This window comes from Hylobates moloch, unplaced genomic scaffold (genome assembly GCF_009828535.3).
Source record: "Hylobates moloch isolate HMO894 unplaced genomic scaffold, HMol_V3 SCAFFOLD_9, whole genome shotgun sequence".
Taxonomy (NCBI): Eukaryota; Metazoa; Chordata; class Mammalia; order Primates; family Hylobatidae; genus Hylobates; species Hylobates moloch.
The window spans coordinates 104,250,436-104,270,135 of record NW_026652284.1 but is presented as its reverse complement, the minus strand read 5'-3'; the positions used below and the strand labels follow the sequence as shown (position 1 = coordinate 104,270,135).

The 19,700-nt window shown below is 44.0% G+C and overlaps 1 protein-coding gene across 1 annotated transcript in view; it reads right to left on the bottom strand.

Annotated features, from left to right (window-relative positions):
* The window catches only part of FER1L6 (fer-1 like family member 6), a 193,180-nt gene that overhangs the window by 147,065 nt on the left and 26,415 nt on the right, over nucleotides 1-19,700 (bottom strand). The window contains exons 2-6 of the mRNA XM_032758498.2: nucleotides 16,764-16,846; nucleotides 9,227-9,347; nucleotides 6,532-6,586; nucleotides 6,303-6,434; nucleotides 2,492-2,554 (exon numbers count right to left, since the gene is read on the bottom strand). Coding sequence (XP_032614389.1) covers nucleotides 2,492-2,554; nucleotides 6,303-6,434; nucleotides 6,532-6,586; nucleotides 9,227-9,347; nucleotides 16,764-16,839 — 447 coding nt within the window. The 5' untranslated portion in view covers nucleotides 16,840-16,846. The remainder of the gene's footprint in view (nucleotides 1-2,491; nucleotides 2,555-6,302; nucleotides 6,435-6,531; nucleotides 6,587-9,226; nucleotides 9,348-16,763; nucleotides 16,847-19,700) is intronic.

The window sequence follows — 19,700 nt, the reverse complement described above, 5'->3', positions numbered from 1 at the left end:
AATGAGCTTTCCTAGAGGTAGCGACCTCCCTATCACTGCAAATAATCAAGTTATGCCCCCAAGAACTCCACGTAGTAAAGGAAGAGGAGAAGGATTCTTGCACCAGTTGGAAGTTATGCAAGATGTCCTCTGAGCTTCCTTCTAACTATAAAATCCTATAAGCTCCTTAAGTCAAGGACAGTTTCCTCCTGTCATCCACCCATCACATGGCCTTGTTCACAATATTCAATAAACATTCAGTGAATTAATGAATGATTGACTAATTGAATGCAGATGAATAGAAGGCTTTTGCAGCTTCCAAACAGCTCCTTTTTGCTGAAGCAAAAGAAATTCAATTGACGTCAAGAAATGACAGCCCTCCTCATTTCTCTTTCCACTCTCTCTCCCTAACCTAAACTTTCCATGGGTGTCAGAGAACCAAGGTGAAGTACAGGCAGCCTGGCTTGAGTAGAGGAGCTAGTGAAGGACGCTCACATAATGCTCACTCCAAAACCCACCATGCTTGCAGTTGCTCATGTGATTTTCCAAAGGCCTGAGAAAGAACACAAGCCAGTTTCAAGTTGTCCTCTCAGGTTGAGAGTCCCTGTGGGCAAGATGAAATGCAAGAGCCCCAAACAAATCTTTAAATAACACAGGACGCCTCTTAAAGTCATCCATCCAGTGGTTGGGTACCAGGCAATCCTGGCAAGTGTTAAATCACCAGGACTCTGGGGACGTCTCACACACAGAGTACTGGGAGCCCTGCATGCCTTGGCCACTGAGAAGGGAAGACTGTCTTTGGCACAACCAGGGTGTATTACAGGCTGGCTGTCCCAGTAGCATCTGCTTACAGCACTCCCCCACTTCTTATCCCATGTCGTATATATTCTGGGCATACTGACTTTCAGTTCATGGACTAAGAGAAAAGTTGTGTTAAACATTCCCCTCTCAAGGAAAGATTTTATTTTAAAATCTTTTGTCTCTAAGAGTCTTTTAGGGACACTAAAGTCTTCTCTTCTTCCAAGTTAGAGAAACAGAGATAGGCAATAGTAGCTTTGATCCTCTGTCTAGAAGTCCACATGTCCCACAAACAGTCCTGACCCTAGACTATGGCACAATATAAAAATCTAGTGATTAACTGTTCATCAGACAGTCCTTAGAAGCCTTCTATGGAGCTGATTCCACAAACAGATGGTTGCTTGAGCAATGGAACAAAGTCCTGGGCATTGTCCCAGGTCCTGAAATATCACCTGCACCACTTGTCATCATGCCTGAAATTCAAACCTTAAGATGTTTGGCTCTGGGTGACTTCTCATTCTTCAAGAGTCACATTCTTAAAGTCTCCTGGGAAGGGTAATGTCATAATTCCACTATTACCTAGGCCATAATGCAGGACTTTGCTGACAGTCAGCTGTGGTTAAAGGGAACATATTTTATATATCTGTTTAGATATTATATTGAATCAGTGCCAAAGACAGGGAAGAAAATCTTCAAAACAGGTTTTCTCATCCTCACAATTCTGATTAGAGCTGGTGTGATTGTTGAAGAAATCACTCCTTTATTCTCCCGACTTCCTACACTGACACATGAAGGAGGAATTGTGTCCTCTTCGAACTGTTTGGAAGAGAGAAACTTACTCTCCAGCCATCCTTCACCACCTTGGGAGAAGCCGTGGTGATCTCTCAGGCTGGTAAGGTAGATGCAGTCTGTCATCCACTGGTCTCTGTCCCTTTGCTGAATGGTGCAAAGTTTGTAACAATCCCATTTGGCCTGACTTCTCTCTCATTTGGATAAGTCTGGCTTCAACATGGGCACTTCCCCTTCCCATTTCTGTCCTCCATGTGGTGGGCAAAGTTGGATTGGGCCCTTAGAGCAAGAAGCTCTGTCTCTGCACTTCCCCTAGCAGGGCTGAGGAAGAGTCTATGCAGCAGACTCAATTTCCCGAGGGCAGGTCCTGAGATCTACACTCAGAGGCAACTTTTGAAAATCCCAATGGCCACCACTTAGTCCAAATCACATCCTCTGATCCAGCATTACCATTGATGAGATTGATACATTTTCCTGATTCTTGTTCCCATTTCTTTATTCATTACCCAACTAGGAGGAGAAGGAGATGTGATTAATGATCATTAGTGTAGATACCAGCCCAAGAGAGAAACACCAACATTTGCTTGATTTTAAAAAACCAACTAAAACTGGCAATGCATTAAAATGTCACTTGAAGCACGTATCTCACATTCCCACACTAGTAAGCTACACGATTCAGTCAGTAATAGCTTTACCATAGCTTACCACTTGCTTCCAAGAAGCATAGATCGTCTTGAGGTGGTTTTTCTTCCCAGACTCCTCCATACTGGTGATTTCAAGTTCTGCCTGTTGGTTAGACTCACCAACTGACACTTGCCCTCTTGAATCTATTCCCCTCTAAGTATGCTGAGTTGTCCCAGAGAGTCCCCAATGCCCAGAATCTCTCCCACCTCTCCACAAGTATTACCACCAATGCTATACTTACTGAGATTTTGATGATCTTGTCAAAAAGATGCACTTGGGGCCCAATGAAGTCGAAGACAAAGTACTGCAAAACAAAAAGTTCATTCTGGCCATCAACCCCAGGCTTGCATCTAAGAATCCTGTTCTTGGAGTGGATTTAGATCTTTGTCATTCTAACCAACTGCTGCATGAATATATATACATACACACATCATCAACTGATTGTCAATTGTCAATTTTTTTTTTTTTTTTGGAGATAGGGTTTTGTTCTGCCAGCTAGGTTGGAGTGCAGTGGCGTAATTATGGCTCACTGCAGCCTCAACCTCCCAGGGCTCAAGTAATCCTCCTGCCTCAGCCTCCTGAGTAGCTGGGACTACAGGCCTATACCACCACAACTGGCTAATTTTTTTATTTTTTGAATTTTTTGTAGAGACAGGGTCTCACTATGTTGCCCAGGCTTGTCTCGAACAAAACGAATGCCATCAATCACATTCTTGCATAGGATATGTGTGAGTAATTCTCTAAAATGAACATGAGAAGTGGAATTGTTGGGTCACAGATTAAGAGCATGTAACTGTTGAATAGATAGTGTAAATTTGTTTCCCAAATGGGAATTTTATATTCTCACTGGCAATAAGAAAATAGCCATCTCTCTATAATCTTACCAACCCTTGATAGTGTCAGTTCGTTTTTTTATAATTATGTGTGAAAATGGTATTTCAGTATGGTTTTCAGTTGGAGTGGACTTGACTAAAATCTACCTTTCCCAGGATTTTTCAGTTTCAAACATCCCTGTGAAATTACCAGGATTTACCAGGGAGAGAATACAAAGAAACTATGGACATGAGGATTTTTAATATTAAGACCATGATTGAATTTTGGAGTTGGAGAAATTATCTAGACCAGCCCCATGTTTTATAGATAAGACTGAAGACTAAAGAATTTAAAAGGTGCTACCCAGATTCCTATTGCTAGTTATTGTTGGGTCTGGGACCAAACCTCAGTTCTCTTGACATTATCACAAAGGGATCAAGTATTAGATATTTCACTATCTGACTCTTGAGTCGAGATCCTCCCAAACTCGAGGTTGTACGATTATAAGATGCAGAAAACTGAAGTGGTGTTTTGTCCTGGTTTGTGTGTTTTGGGAACTGAGGGGAACCAGGAAGGCAGGCCTGGGAAGCTGTTTCCTGGATTTTCTTTTTTGAGCTCTAGAGTGGAAGAATGGCCCCTTACAGATGGACACAGCTGCAGCAGAAAGGAAGAACTGACCAAGTGCTGATGGCCTGCTTTCAAAGGGCAAAACAGAAAAAGCAAAATGTGGGAACCGAAAAATGTCATCATACATTATAAGAGATCCTCAAAATGGTGGTCCTTAGAGATCAACCAAAGATTCCATTCTGTTCAGTGTCTTCTGTTTAAGAAGACAATACATACAACATTTCAGGAAATTTCTCATATTTATGCTTAAACTTTTTCAGAGTCCTGGTGTTCAAAATTTATATGGAAAATTCACTTACACAACATTCTTCATTCTCTGAATACACCAGATGCTGTGGCTTCCTTTGGATGGACAAATGAGTTGCGATATTTATTACCTTCTGATGGGTTTCATGTGTTTCAGACTCAACTGCCTCACATAGGCTTCTGAGACCTCCAGGCCAACACATATTCTTCTAGCTGGGAAATATTCCCCAGCTCCAACTAATGGGTTCCTTCAGCATCTGATGAACGTTGGGCTTGAATATTTAGGTCAAGAGTTGTAACAAAGGTTTTTAGATCAACTTTTGTGTTCCTACGTGATTTTTCTACCAGTTACACTTGGGCCTAGTTTAATGTCATTTAGATCCAGGACTTGTATGCATAATTACTATAATTAATAAATCTGTAGAGCTTTGCAGTTTTAAAGCATTTTCATATATTATCTCATATGACATCCATGCCAAAAGCTCTTCTGGGGGTAGAAAGTGGAACAAGAAGGGAAAATCTACTGACATTTCACTTATAGTCAAAGGCTTAGAGGCACAAATGATGAAGAGGAAAGGAGTCATTAGCTCCAATGGGATTTGGGTATTTTCTGTTGATTTCATTATCCATGCTCTCCCTGCCTTCCTTTTAAATGACCACTCCCATTAAGATAATAAGATTTTTTTTTTTTTTTTTTTTTTTTGAGACAATGTCTTGCTTTGTTGCCCAGGCTGGAGTGCAGTGGTGCAATCTCGGCTCACTGCAACCTCCAACTCCCAGGTTCAAGCAATTCTCCTGCCTCAGCCTCCCGAGTAGACGGGATTACAGGCATGCACCACCACATCTGGCTATTTTTTTGTATTTTTAGTAGAGACAGGGTTTCACTATGTTGGTCAGGCTGACCTCGTGATCCACCCACCTCAGACTTCCAAAGTGCTGGGATTACAGGTGTGAGCCACCGCGTCCAGCCAAGATAATAAGAATTAAAAGTGTCCTGCATTTTTTAAAATAATTCATTGTGTCAAAGAGCCTACAAGTAACCAAATGCTCCTGTGCACTCTTCATTTGAGTATAAATTGTTACCTCTTTGGAAGGCAATTAGCGACATGGAAATTTTAAATGCATATACCTTGTGACCCAGTTATACTATTATAAGTAGTAGCAAAAGGTTAAAAGCATTTCATGTTCATTCATGAGAGACTGACTGGTTTAGTATATTATGGTATATCAAGGCAATAAAAAACTCTTCAGCCAGGAAGGCAAAATGGGAATGAGCTGTACCTCCCACAGGGATTTATTTTCAAGATACATTGTTTAGTGAAGAGTCCAGAACAGTGTGTATAGAATGCTACCATTTGGGTACAATATTTCCTTGTATTCTGGTACAGGCTTGGAATATCTCTGGAAGGATACACAAATGCCTACTGAGAGTGAATGCTTCCAGGGAGAGGACTAGGGCATTGGGGATCAAAGAGCAGAGGGAAACACATTACTCTATATTGTTATACTTTTTGTCTCTTTTGCCATATTTTTTCACCAGGTAATTTTTTTTTTTTTTTTTTTTTTGAGGTGGAGTCTCGCTCTGTCACCCAGGTTGGAGTGCAGTGGCACAATCTTGGCTCACTGCATGCTCCGCCTCCCGGGCTCACGCCATTCTCCTGCCTCAGCCTCCCAAGTAGCTGGGACTACAGGCACTCGCCACCACGCCTGGCTAATTTTTTTGTATTTTTAGTAGAGACGGGGTTTCACCGTGTTAGCCAGGATGGTCTTGATCTCCTGAGCTCGTGATCTGCCCACCTCGGCCTCCCAAAGTGCTGGGATTACAGGCATGAGCCACCACACCCGGCCTATATTTTTATTTTAAAAAGAGAATTTAGCATGTATGATATTTAGAAACTTCTCTGAGATTTTTCTTTATAATTTCTACACAGCTTAGAAAAATGTAACTTTTACTTTCCAAGGTAGTATGCCTATTTCAAAAACAATAATTAAGTTTCCAATGTCTCTGCCAGGAAAAAGAATGTGTATCTTCTCCCTAACTGACATTCAATCAATGTATTGACTATAAACCCAGGGCTTATAATGGATGAAAATGAGCTGATAAGAAATAAGAAAATGTGTGTTGAAAATGTAGCAGTGAATTTAAAATCAGGAGGAATTCCTTCCCTTTCTTTTCCACGACCCTTTTGTGAAAAGCTTTAGGGGGCTGTGTTTGTAAGAAGAATCAGTGAGTTTGCCATGGGCTTAACTGGGGACCTGGGAGGAAGACAGGAGGGGCACAGCTCTTCTGTTTGACCGAAGGATCCTGCAGAATGGTGGTGAAGAGAATCGTAATGCAAAAGCTGTGGGTGACCTCCATGACTTACTTCATTATAAAATGGGCTGTTGGTTCCTTCCTTCACTGTGCTTTGCTTCTTCTCATCCCCAATCTCAATGGTCACAACTGGGTCAATGTTCTCACCCACCAGCTGGCGAGCCTCGGTGATGGTTATGGCAATCTGCAACACAAAGCAGTGTGGACACCATTCCGGACACCACCATCCATGCACACAGGAAGCACTGGGGGAGGCTGGGCAGGAAGAGCCAGTCACTTACTTGATAATTTTGGGATCTGACCTCCCCATCATGGATCTTAGTCAACAGTTTTGATCTATTAAAAGAAAGTTTAATATATTTGTTTCATCAAGGAAGAATATCCATAAGTCATGATAATATTCTCCCAAGTATTTCTAAGTCCTTTCATTTAATATTATTATATATTCTCTCTACATCTCTGGGGGAGATGAGTATAAGCGGACAAATGACCTCTGAGATTTTTCATCCTAAAAATGGAGCTTATAATAGCATTTTTGAGATGATTGCTAGAATTAAATGATATAATTCATATAAAGGTTTAACTCAGTAGCTGGCAAGAATAAATGTCAGCTCTTTTTATATTATTATCAGTATTTTTTAAAATTTTAAACAAAATGAGAAACTGAGATACCTCAGCAAATCAGTGGCAGAGCTGGGTCTAAATAAGGAACTCCCAGTCTCCTGCCTGATTCCATACACAGGACCACTCTGCCATGTCTAATAGGTATAATCATAATTGCTTTTGAAAGAATTGGTAAAGGAAAAAATGGAAAGGAATGACTAAAGATACCATCTCCATGAAATTTCACATTGCAGGGGATTTCATTTATCTGGACTGTCACAAGTAATTGAAAACAGATGTGCAACACCTGGGCATTTAGAGATGGGTAACAACAGAAAGAGATGAAGAATTCCTGTTGTCATAGAAGCTGAAATCAGTGGGAAATGAACTGAGCTTGAGTTCCTCTTGCATTTTGTCCCCTTGGTTACTAACAATACCATGTTGCATTTGACTTCATCCCATTTCTGCTGATTATAATCAAGTCCGATAGAGAACAGATTAAGTTAGTAAAAATCTCAGCGCGTTGGAGTCAGACTGATCTGAGTGAGAATATTTGTTCTCCCCAGTTTTGGACTTTAGTTTTAATTTCCGCAACTGAAAGTAAAAATAAGAATTCCTACCACATAGGGTTACTCTGAGGACTCAAGGAGACAATGCGTGTAAGAAAGGGTAAATATCACTTAATTGGTTCATCAATAAGGTGGCAAATTTGTACTGATTATCTATTGTGTGAAAGCCCAGTGCTAGATTCAGGGGAAAAACAAAAATGAATAAGCCATCTTCCTGGCCCTTGAGAAGTAACAATCTATCATCCATGGGAGAGAAGACAGAAATATATTTAAAAAGAACTAGTAGGCAAGTGTAAAATGTGTCATAGGATAAAGAAAATATGACAGAAGAGCTATTGAGAAAAAATTCCTGAGGACCAGAGTACACAACAAAGATTTCACGGCAGAGGTTGGATTTGAATTGAGCATTGGTAGGTGGATAGAATTTCAATTGCTGGAGAATGTTCTGACCAAGGAAAAAGAAAAAGGCTGTTATTCCTTCCTTCTCTTTCTCCTGCCTTCCTCCACTTAATGCTATCACCCCAGTAAAATGAATGGGAAGAAATATCTTGAGTATTAAAAGATGATTGAAATCCCTATTCAGAGACTAGGGTAGAGAGGTGGTGGTTGTCAGGGTGCAGCAAAGGAAGGAAGGAGATATTGCGGTGAGTAGGTGTGTACACATTTCCTGTCTTCTTTTGAGTGTCAATTTCTGAGTTATCACCTTCTCTAATTCCCACTGCCCTCTAACCCATATATATGCACCCTGCCATCCTGTCACAACCCAGAAACAACAACTCAGGATCAGACACATGGGGAAGCACTAATTTGTTTTATTGACAGTAATAACTTTGAGTGGAAAAGAAAGGGAAGGGCATGAGGAATTATCACAAGTAAGAAACTGACATAAACAAATATGGTAGACTGAAAGCATTGTTAGCCCCAGTCATTGGCTTCTCTGTATCCAAACTTGTTGCCCTGTAACTTTTAGTCTCTTCCTACTCTTATGTGGGCTGGGCTAGTAACTTGTATCGGCCAACAGAAGGCAGCAGAAATGACTTTTGCCAGTTCGAAGCCTATGCTTCAAGAGAAATTCTGTACTTCCACTCTCTTAGAACCCTGCCATTGCTACCATCGGAACGAGCTCAGACTAGCCTGATGGAGGATCTGGTATCATGCAGAGAACAGCCGGTCTCAGCTGAAGCAGTACTAAGCCAGGCTACCACCAGCCAACTCCTAAACTAGTCAGCAGAGCTGCCAAATGACTACAGAAACATGAATGATGCATCTGCAACTATCTGGGATCAGCAAAACTATCCAACTAATTCATTAGCAATAATAACTGCTTATTATATCAAGCCACAGATCTGGGGGCTGTTACACATTATTGCTAACTGATGCAGTGAAATGCATGCAGAAGGCCAGCTTGTTTTGACTTTTTGTTGGGTAGCGTAAGAACCACTTTCTGATTTGAGAGAGACAAGAAGCTAAGATAATGAGCACCTTGATGAATCAAAGAGCAGGTAAGAGACAGCTCCTGCTGTCATTCCTGAACTGTGAGCGACATGAGCACCTTCTCTCAGGAGATTTAAGACCAGAAGTTTGTAGAACCATGATCCTGGCCTGATGAAGGCTGAACAGTATCAAGAGGCCAGCACTGCCATAGAGAAAACTGAGCTAACACAGTCTTCCTGCCTTAGACCTTGTTTGCCTGTAGACAGTGACTATGTCTTACTCTCGTCTCTTCTCCCAGCACCTGCAGAGGTGCTTGGCACATAGGAGATGCTCAGCAAATGTGTGTTGACCACCTGCATCCATACTGTACCTTCTCTTTGGAGGAGCTGAGGGGACAGGAAAGATAGAAGCATCATCATAGACCAAATCTCCTCTTGGTCCTTCCTGGTGAGAAGGCTCCTCCTGTGGTGCTTCAGTGTCACCTTGACTATCTGGAGAAGCAAACAAACAAAGAAAATCCTGTGAAATTGACACGTGGTGGCAATCGAGCCTCTGCCTTATGCCAGCCCCGTGGCAGGCACCATAAGTGGTACAAAGAGACTAGAAGGCATACTCTGCCAGCATAAAACTTAACATCTTATTGGCAGAAATGCCAGATACATCCTTCATTTTTCTAAAACTATGCCTCTTCTGTTTCCAAAAAAGAACAGATTTATGTGGACGGGATTGTGAAAAGAAAAATTGGATTATGAATCTAAAGTGTAAACTAAAAATAAAATCCTAAGCAACCCCCTCCCACACCCAAGGGGACCCCAGAAAAATCTTAAAAACTGAGTTTCTGGCCAGGCGCAGTGGCTCACACCTGTAAGCCCAGCACTTTGGGAAGCTGAGGTGAGTGGATCACCTGAGGACAGGAGTTCGAGACCAGCCTGGCCAACACGGTGAAACACCCTTTCTACTAAAAATACAAAAATGAGCCGGGTGTCGTGGCAGACACCTGTAACTCTAGCTACTTGGGAGGCTAAGGCAGGAGAATCGCTTGAACCCAGGGGAGCAGATGTTGCGGTGAGCTGAGATCACACCACTTCACACTAGCCTGGGCAAAAGAATGAAACTCCATCCCAAAAAACAATAAAAAAACAAAAATAAAACCCTGAGTTTTTGGCAATGATGAGAAAGGAGATCAGGCATACCTCATTATACTTCCTTTTTGTGGTTTAGACACAACAACTGACCAGCATTAATGTTAAAATAGAGATAAGACTGACAAAATGGACTCTCTGTGGCAATAAGATACCAAATTATAAACAGGGCCTAAAGTCATGACAGGCAAAAGTTAAGTCATGCACTCCTATACTTAAAAAAAAAAACAAACAAACAAACAAACAAAACTATGCTCTAACTGCCACAGGTTTTTCTTTTTCTCTAGCAGCTGCACAAGCACCAGCCTCAAGATAAGCAATAAATGATTTACTGCTTGCCCACCACTGACAGACACTGAATAACTGACTCCCAGCCCCTGTTCTACAAGCTATAACTACAGCTTTAATTACACAAGAGACTGACTTCAGTGACTTTCTCCTGATAAAAAGACCACAGACAGGCCAGGCACAGTGGCTCACGCCTATAATCCCAGCACTTTGGAAGGCCGAGGCACGTGGATCATGAGGTCAAGAGATCGAGACCATTCTGGCTAACACGGTGAAACCCCGTATCTACTAAAAATACAAAACGAATTAGCCGGGCAAGGTGGAGGGCACCTGTAGTCCCAGCTACTCGGGAGGCTGAGGCAGGAGAATGGCGTGAACCCTGGGGGGTGGAGCCTGCACTGAGCCGAGATCGCACCACTGCACTCCAGCCTGGGCGACAGCGAGACTCCGTCTCAAAAAAAAAAAAAAAAAAAAAAAAAAAATTAGCCGGGCGTGGTGGTGGGCACCTGTAGTCCCAGCTGCTCAGGAGGCTGAGGCAGAAGAATCGCTTGAACCCAGTAGGTGGAGGTTGCAGTGAGCCGACATTGTACCACTGCCCTCCAGCCTAGGGAGACAGAGCGAGACACTGAGACTCCATCTCAAAACAAACAAACAAACAAAAAAAACTACAAACTATAGACTGGTTCTGGCTGCTTAAAGAGTCTGCACACTTGAGTGCTTTTGTTTCTTAAAAAGATCTTTTTACACATACAGCCTAATTCTAATACATTTAAATATTAAGTCTCCACCCCAAGGTAAATTTGGGTCATATATAACACGCACGTGTGTTCAGAACACATGCATCAAGACCACCTTCTTGAATATTCATAGCTCCTCCTGTAACCTGTAAATATGTATATCTGGCCAACCGTTTCAATTTGAATTCCTGTCGTACTCTTCCCTTTCTGGAAGTGTCTGTCTCTGCGCTCTGTGGGAGGCTATGCTTCCCAGACCATCAAATGGGCACCTGGCAGGCTGTAACCCTTCATAAAAAATAAAGTCTACCTTCTTAATTTATAAATTGTATGATTTAAGTTAACAAAAGACATGTTTCAAGTCATGACCTTGCCGCAATGGAACTTTAGATGCATCATTTATTCTCTGAGCCTCATTAGCAAAATCTAGTATGCATAAGCATCACCTAGGAAGCTGTTAAAATGCAGATTCTGATTCAGTAGTTCTGGGTGGGGCCCAAGATTGTAAATTTCTTTTTAATTTTTTTGGAGACAGGGTCTTACTTATTGCCCAGGCTGGAGTTGGAATGCAGTGGCAAGATCTCAGCTTACTGCAGTTTTGAATTCCCAGGCTCAAGGATCCTCCCACCTCAGCCTCCTGAGTAGCTGGGACTACAAGCACACTCCACCATACCCGGTGAATTTTTTCTTGTTAATATTTTTTTGTAGAGATGAGGGGGTCTCATTATGTTACACAGGCTGTCTCAAACTCCTGGGCTCAAGCAAATCTCCCACCTTAGCCTCCCAAAGTGCTGGGATCACAGGCATGAGCCACCATGCCCAGATAAATTCTGCATTTCTAACAGCTAGATGCCAGATGAGGTTATTCCTGCCGTCTGCAGGTCAATTTTGAGTAGCAATGTGTGATATTCAGAAAAGATAGCCAGTCCTAATCTCTGAAGCCTGTAAATGTTACCTTATTTAGAAAAAAGGTCTTTGCTGATGTGATTACATTAAGAGTTTTGAGATGAGGTGAACCAGGTGAACCCTAATTGCAATCACATGTATCCTTAAGGGAGATTTTGCGTAGAAAAAAAAAAAGGTGGCAATGTGACCATGGAGGCAGAGATTAGACAGATACTGCCACAACCAGAAGCTAGAATTGGTGACCAAGAGATTCTCTGGAAGGAGTGGGGCCTGTGATTTTGGCCCAGTGATACTGATTTCCAGCATCTGGCCTCCATAACTGAGAGAGAATACATCTGCCTTCTTCTAAGTTACTGAGTTAATGGTAGTTTGTGACACACGAGTCTAGGAAGGATCGGTTTCCTGGGAAGCCCTATGAAACAGTACACATGCATTTAGGAAACTTAAATGAATAGATAATAAACATATTCCTTAGAATATTTTCCTATCCACCCTAGATTCTAATTTATCTGGAATGTTGCTGGATGTCGAGATTGTTGAAATTCCCCAGATGATCCTAGTGTACAGCAAAGCCTGAGAACCGCTTCTCAACCAGATTTTCGGCAAAAACAAGAGTGGCTGAGCCTTCCTAATAAACCGAGAGACTCTGCATGATGTAGCTCAAAGACCTGAATCCAAAAGATTTGGGTTCAAATTCCAGTCCTTCCACTTTCTCGTTCTTTGATTCAGAGAAGTTACTTCTCTCAGCTCCGTTTTCCTCATTTGTAAAACAAGGCAAGGTTAACATCATTTACCCCCAACAGGTTAGGAAAATTAAACAAACTATATGAAGCCCCTAGCTTTATACAGGGTCCATGGTAGACATTCAAGTCTATGCACTCCCAGTTGGATGACTTGAACAAACCACCCAGCATTTCTTGGCATTTTTTTCCTTGCCCATAAGACAAAAGAATTGGGCAAGAAAAGTGGTTTTAAAATTTGTTAAAGCAACAGAATCCTTTTATAAATGTAACTTGATATGGAACTTCAGTATATAACACAAGCCTGTTTATAGCACACTGTTTTATGTTCCATGGAGTGGAATCGGGACAGAGGCCTCCTGCAGACTCTCATAGCCACCACCTTCAGACACTCCTGAAGCCACGGTTCAGAATCCCAGGGATCCAGGGGACTCACCTTTTAAACCCATCAATTTAATACTTTCTAAGGTACCTTCCAGCTTTGATGCATTTTGGTTCTCTGATTTTAAACAGCAAACCACACACAACAGTACTGCATCCGAAGAAACGCAGCTGTGTCCAGGGAGCTCATGCACATAGGCCAGGCCTTGTAGGTACTCAGCAGCTACAGAGAGGATCTCTTCATGTATAGAAGTCTGCTTTTATTACCCGTTCACTCAGGAAATAAAGACAAGCCCAGCACTACAGAGCTGCCAGAAGGAATGCCAGTGCCTGGCTGTGCTCCTTGAAGCAGCAAGATAAAATATCTGCTCCCCTCCTTGACTGCAAGGGCCTTCAGGCTGGGGCCTTGCTGTCAAGTTTCAAGCTTCCAGTGAACATTCAAAGACACGCTATATATGCAAGAAAAGGTGCTAGGGTAGATGCTGAGGATGCAGGAATTAGCAAATCAAGTACACCTCCCTCTAGGGGCGTACATTCTGTACATTCTGGAGGGTGAGACAGACCTTGAGGTAGAAAGGCGGTTAGCTAAAGCTTCTTCTACAGCACTCGTTCACTAATTTGTTGAGTTACTACTTTGTTCTCTTTAGTCTGCTCACCATGGAGCATCCAGGGTGACCTTATAAAAACCAGACCGTGTCACTTTTCTTAAAACCCCTTAATGGCTTTCCATTGCACTTAGAATAAATCTGAAGTCCATACACAATCTGCAATTAGAGACCTGCTCCATCTGGTTCTGCCCACACTTCCTGCCTGCCTGGCCCTCTCACCCACTTCATGCGCTCTATCCACAAGGGCCCCTTTCAGTTCCGTCTAATCTCATGAGCTCTCTGCTGCTTGGAATTTTTCACAGGCATCCCTCCCTCTGCACTGCTCTCCTCCCTGCCCATTGCCCAGTGGGCTCCCTCTCATCCTTGAAGTTGTAGCTTAAATGTTACCTCCCCAGAGAATTCTTCTCTGACTGCACGAAGAGATTCCCCAGCAGTCTCCATTTCAGCCCACTGTCTGTTTGGGGTTGTTTTTTTTAAATAGCACTTTACTCAACTTGCAATGCCATTAGTTACCTCAGTCATAGTCCCAATAGGTAACAGATGGTACAATCAGAGTAAGATGATTTGAGGACGTTTTACAAAGATGTTTATGTAGGAATACCACAAAAGATCTTGTCATCATCTGGGGCTCCCAACAGCCAAGCTGTTGCCACTCCTAGGCACCCCCCAAAATTAGCAGAGAGAGAGCAGTTACTGGAACCCCAAAGGAAAGTAAGTCTGGTGGGGTCAGCCTCCCAACGAGGAGCAGTGACCCTCCTGTAGGTGAGGGACAGGGTCACCTGGAGCCTGACCCATGCTCCTCCCTCCCACACCTCCTGCTGGAGCACCCCATTGGCCAGAGCCAGCCCGAAAGGCAGAGGGTAAGAGACCTGGGCCATGCCTCCATAGAGGACAGAGAGCAGCTGGCTAAGGGTGGAGAATAAATCCGGAGGGGCAAACAGAAGAGTCCTGCACAGAGCTGTCCTCCCCTCGGACGGTCCAGTCTTTGCCATTAGATTCCCAGAATTTAGCCCAGGGCTGACACTTAGACATTCCTCTAATACATTTTGAATAAATGGGCAAATGGATGATTGTGGGAGGTACCCAATAACTATTTGTTATGTAACTAATGGCTAGGTTTGGGTAGGGTAAAGAGAATTTTAAGAATTTAAGATGTAACTACGATGCCTCAAAATACACAGATAAAAAAGCAAGAGACTTAGAAAGTTTCCAAACATTTAACCCCAAACAGCCCTAACTTTCCAGGCCAGGCCAAGAAGGCAAGACCAAAGTCTCTGTTCTGTGGGCCTTGTTTTTTCAGTCTCCCACAGGGCTGGCCTCTGGACAGCAGGATGGATGCTGTTTACTTTCTAGGAGGGGCCTGATTCCTCCCTGCCCTGTTTGCTTTGTGGGCTGCAGACTCTAGAATGAGCCACAGGAGCAAACTCCTCTGAAATGCCTGTGGTCGACTGCCCTAGGTATCCGCCAGCTTCTCAGGGAGGGCTCTTAACTGGAGGCCGCCCATGGGGTAGGAAACTCAGGCTCTGATATAAGACTCACCTGGGATCGGGAGCCAGCTTCTCCATTTACTAGCTGTGTGACCAGGGGCAAACCACCCACCTTCTCTGAACCTCTGTTATAAAATGGGGGCAACAGAATCTACTTTTCAGAGTCATGAACGATGTATGTTAAGAAAAAGCAGCAGAGACTTACTAAATATGTCATAAATACTAGTGTTCATAAGGTCCTAGAGGGAAAGGACTATGCCTTATTCAACTTTGTGTCACAGGGCCTACCCCAGTGTTACAGTTTCAAAGACACCAGGAATAACCCCAAAGCCTTTTCCACCCACTCCCTGGAAGTTTCACTGAATCAGCAAGGACTTTTAAGCTTTAAGCCTTGTCCCCACTGAAAATGCAATGTCCCTCATTTTCTATCCAAGGCTCTTAATCATTATCAATACCTGGGTGTAAATGAGTTTCCATACTTTTCTACTGTAAGGATAGGTTCTACCTAAGGGCAAGGAGTGAAGTTAGGTACAACATATGGCTACAGGACATCTACAGTAGATGGCAGTCAAGCAGGGCCCCCAGGAGACAAGACGGGTGAAGATTAACAAGACCCATGTTACCATTTTGGTTTAGGAATGGTCCAGAAAACTAGCCTTGAGCTGGTTTTTAATCAAGGCTATGCAGCAGAAGTCTCCAGAGGACCACCCCGTCTGTCCACTTGGAAACCATTGATCCAATTGGATTCAATAAACACTGAGGATCTACCCAGTCCTGGCCTCTACTGATGCAGTTCACCCCGTAACTCAAGACTTCACCCTTTTGGAGAAGGAAGTATCCCATTCTAACAGCAGAAAGTGAGCAGCCTGGTTTTACATCCCAATGCTGTTGCTTCCTGGCTGCGTACCTCCCATGCTCAGGGCCAGCCAGCTTCATGGATATGTGGTCTGTGCAGCTATACAGGACCCTAAGCTCAGAAGAACCTCACTGCACTTGACTTAAGCTCTGCGGTCACCATCTTGACACTTTTAATAACTTCTTAACAACTGCTGTGCATTTTTATTTTTCACTGGGCCTTGCAAATTCTGCATCGTCTCTTCCACACTTTATTTACTCTCTCTGCATCTCTGTAAACTCACTTGTAAAACTAGGGTGACAATAGCTACTGAGAAGATGGTGGAGGGATTCAATGGGATGCTGTGTGTGAAGCCTCCCCCACAGTAACTGTGATCCTCTTATTTTCAAAATCTTGTTCGATCTTCCCCACAGCTGTGTGAGATCAGCCCAGCAACCCACATCATGACATTAGATAAAGGAGAAGCTGAGACTCAGAGCCACTCATGTCACAGGACAAATAAGAACAGAAACAGAGTTTGAACCCTGCTGCTGCTTTCTCACGGGGACCCCTTCCATGCCCACTCACCTCTTTGGCCCAGATGACCAAGGGCCTTGGGGGTTGTCTTGGGCCTACACCTGTGACTGGCAGGACCTAAAGGGTCAGGGGGCAGCACACACACTCCCCCTCACTCCCATTGAGAGGGAACTGCATTTTCAGCCAAGGAGGGGTCCACTCTGCGAGACTCTCAGGCCCCAGTTGTCAGCACCCCACCCCCAGCCTCACCTTTTGCAGCCTTGTTGGCTAGGATTAACCCCTTCTCTGCCTTATTTTTCTTCTTCTTCAGCTTCAGCCCAAACATCCCCTTTCTGAAAAGAAGAAAAAAAAAGAATAATAAAAACTTTGAGTCATTCAGATGTGTTAGGAGAAGGTAGACACATAAACACACGAAGCTTCATGAAGCCCATCAGCCTCCTCATCCACCCAGAATGGGGGCAAAAGACAAGTGTTAGGGGCACCCAGCAAGCTCTCCAGGGAGCTCTGCTTTTGCAGAACCACAAAAATTCCACCTGAATTGGAATCATGAGGTCCACCTGGAATTGCATGTAGGTGAGGCAAACTAAATACTAACAACACGAGCTGAAATTTCTATTTCTCCTGGCTCATCAGGCACTCTGCTAGGCATAAAAAAGCAGTCACATCATTTAATCACCATAGCAACCCTCTCCTGCCCATCTTACAGATGAGGAGCCAAGGCCCAGAGAGGCTGGGCAATGTTTCTAAGGTCACACAGTTCTGAACATCTCAGAGCTACCACTGGGTCCCAGGCCTGCCTGATTTCAAAGCCCAGGGTCTAACCACTGGGCAGCCAGAGCCTGTCCGTTCCCTTCAGCAGAGTGAACACTGTCACCAGACCTGGGCTCTCGAGACCAAGGTCAAGAAGCCCTGGAACTTACTGAGGTCCTTCCATAAGCACACAGCTCAGCTGGCACATGGCACATGCCCAAAAGGTCCACTGCTATTATTGTTAGCCATGAGCAGGAAGCCATTTTCCAAGCCTCCTTCTCTCCCCACCCCCTGCAACCCCCAGAGGGAGTCTTGCTCTGTTCCCCAGGCTGGAGCACAGTGGCACGATCTCAGCTCACTGCCACCTCCACCTCCCAGGTTCAAGCAATCCTCCTGCCTCAGCCTCCCAAGTAGCTGGGATTACAGGGGCCCGCCACCATGCCCGTAAGCCTCCTTCTCATCACAGGAATCTCCCCAGTCCGTGGTCTCTGAAAGACAAGAGCATTCCTAATGCTCTGCCAGCCTCCTACAGAACCCCTTTCTGAGCTAGGGGACTGCTGAGAACAGGGCTCTGGGGCACAGATGGATGAAACTGGGCTGGAGGAAAGTCCTGGCCTTGACGCAGGCAGGCTGGCCAGCCTTGGAGAGAGGAGGGGAAGGAACAAGGAAGTGAACATTTGGAGGTGAAGGGAGGAGATGGCCGCAAAGATTCAAACCCCATTCAGTGAACATCTGTGGGCCTGGAACATGAAAAGCAGTGGAACAATCAGTCTCCCATTTAGCTTATATGTTTAGGACTTAGGATGTGTGGAGTGCAGTGGTTAAGATCAGCCTCCACAGTCGGACTGCCTCGATTCTAATCCCAGCACTATCTCTGCAACTTTGAGCAGGTCACTTAGTCTCTCTAAACTTCAGGGTCCTCATGTGTGAAATGAGATAATAAACAGAAAGTATTTAGCACAGTACCTGGAACATACTATTTGCTCAATAAACCTTAATTATTCTTATTGTCCTAAGGGTAGGATTAAGACCAGTGAGTGGAAGGCTCTAGGAGATAGATGTTCACTCGACTCATTCACTTATTCTATTCACTTATTTGTTCACTTATTCTATGTATGTCCTGCTTTTTTTAATTCAGATAAGGAATTAAGGAGCCCCCACATCAGTGCTGTCTGAACGGTGGAGTGAACTACTTTGCGAGGAAATGAAGTTCCCGTTCCTGGAGACGTGCAAGCAGAGGCCTGAGCATCACTGTTAAAGGATGTTGTAGAGAAGACAAGCATCAGAAGGGGGGACTGGCCTAGGGGAATCCAGGGGTCCTTTGAGACCCTGAGATACGTTAGAATGGAAAGAATGGACTCTGAAAGCACCCAGATGTGGACAGGACCCCTAACTCCTTGGGCAAGTCCAGTACCTCCCTGAGCCTCAGTTTCCTCTTGTGTATAATGGAAATAACTACTCTACAGGATTATTGTGAGAATAAAATGATTTAACATAGCAAAGCACCTAAGACGGTGTCTGGGATATAGAAAGTGCTAAATAAGTGCCCTTCTTGGAGGTAGCATTGTCCGCCTTTGATTTGCCATCATCCTCTGATGAGAACATCATCCTAAGTCTCCCAGGAATCTCTGGAGAACATACACAAGGAGGACTTCCAATAATAGTTTTCATTATTCTGTTTTCAAAGGGTCGTTCCCAAGCCAGGGACCTAAAGCTAGTACCTTCCCAACCCCGAATTGGCATTTGTGGTCCCCAGGTGCCCCCTGCCATGAGCAGTTCAAAGAGGCAGAATTTTATGTTCCTGGGAATGTGGCCATTGGGTTCTGGAGGCTGCTTGAAGCAGCTAAATGACTTCCATCCATAAATAGGGAGTTGCTAATAATAAAAGACAGTATCTGCCGAGGGAGACATAAGGTTCCTTTCGGGAGCTGGCATCCTCGTAATGGGTGGCCTCAGGGTTCTGAGTTCTCCCGTAGGGAAGCCAGCGCCTGAGGCATTGGGGCATGGCTGAAGATGCTGTCACAGACCACGGAAGAGGACGAGATGCCCCACCTCATAGAGACAGGCACCCCTGCCCTTCTGAAGCCAAGAGCTCTGGACCCTGCTGCCCATTGGAGTCACCTAAGGAAGTTTATAAAAATACTGATGTCTCGAACCACCTTCAGAGATCTTTAATTACTCTAGGGCAGACCCAGTGTTGAGAAGCAGTGGTCTAGGCACGGCTCAGGCCTCGTGAAGGGTAAGCCAAATAAACTTCCAGGAATGCCCGAAGGATTTACAACCAGCGCGGCCCTCTTGGGTGCGCTGATGTTAGTATCACAAACATACAAGGTTGTTTGCCTGAAACTGTGAGTCAGTCATCAAGGGCACACCCAGCATGACTCCCAGCATGAAAAGGTTTCTTGATGAAAATTGATTTCTTCTCCACAGCCTTGT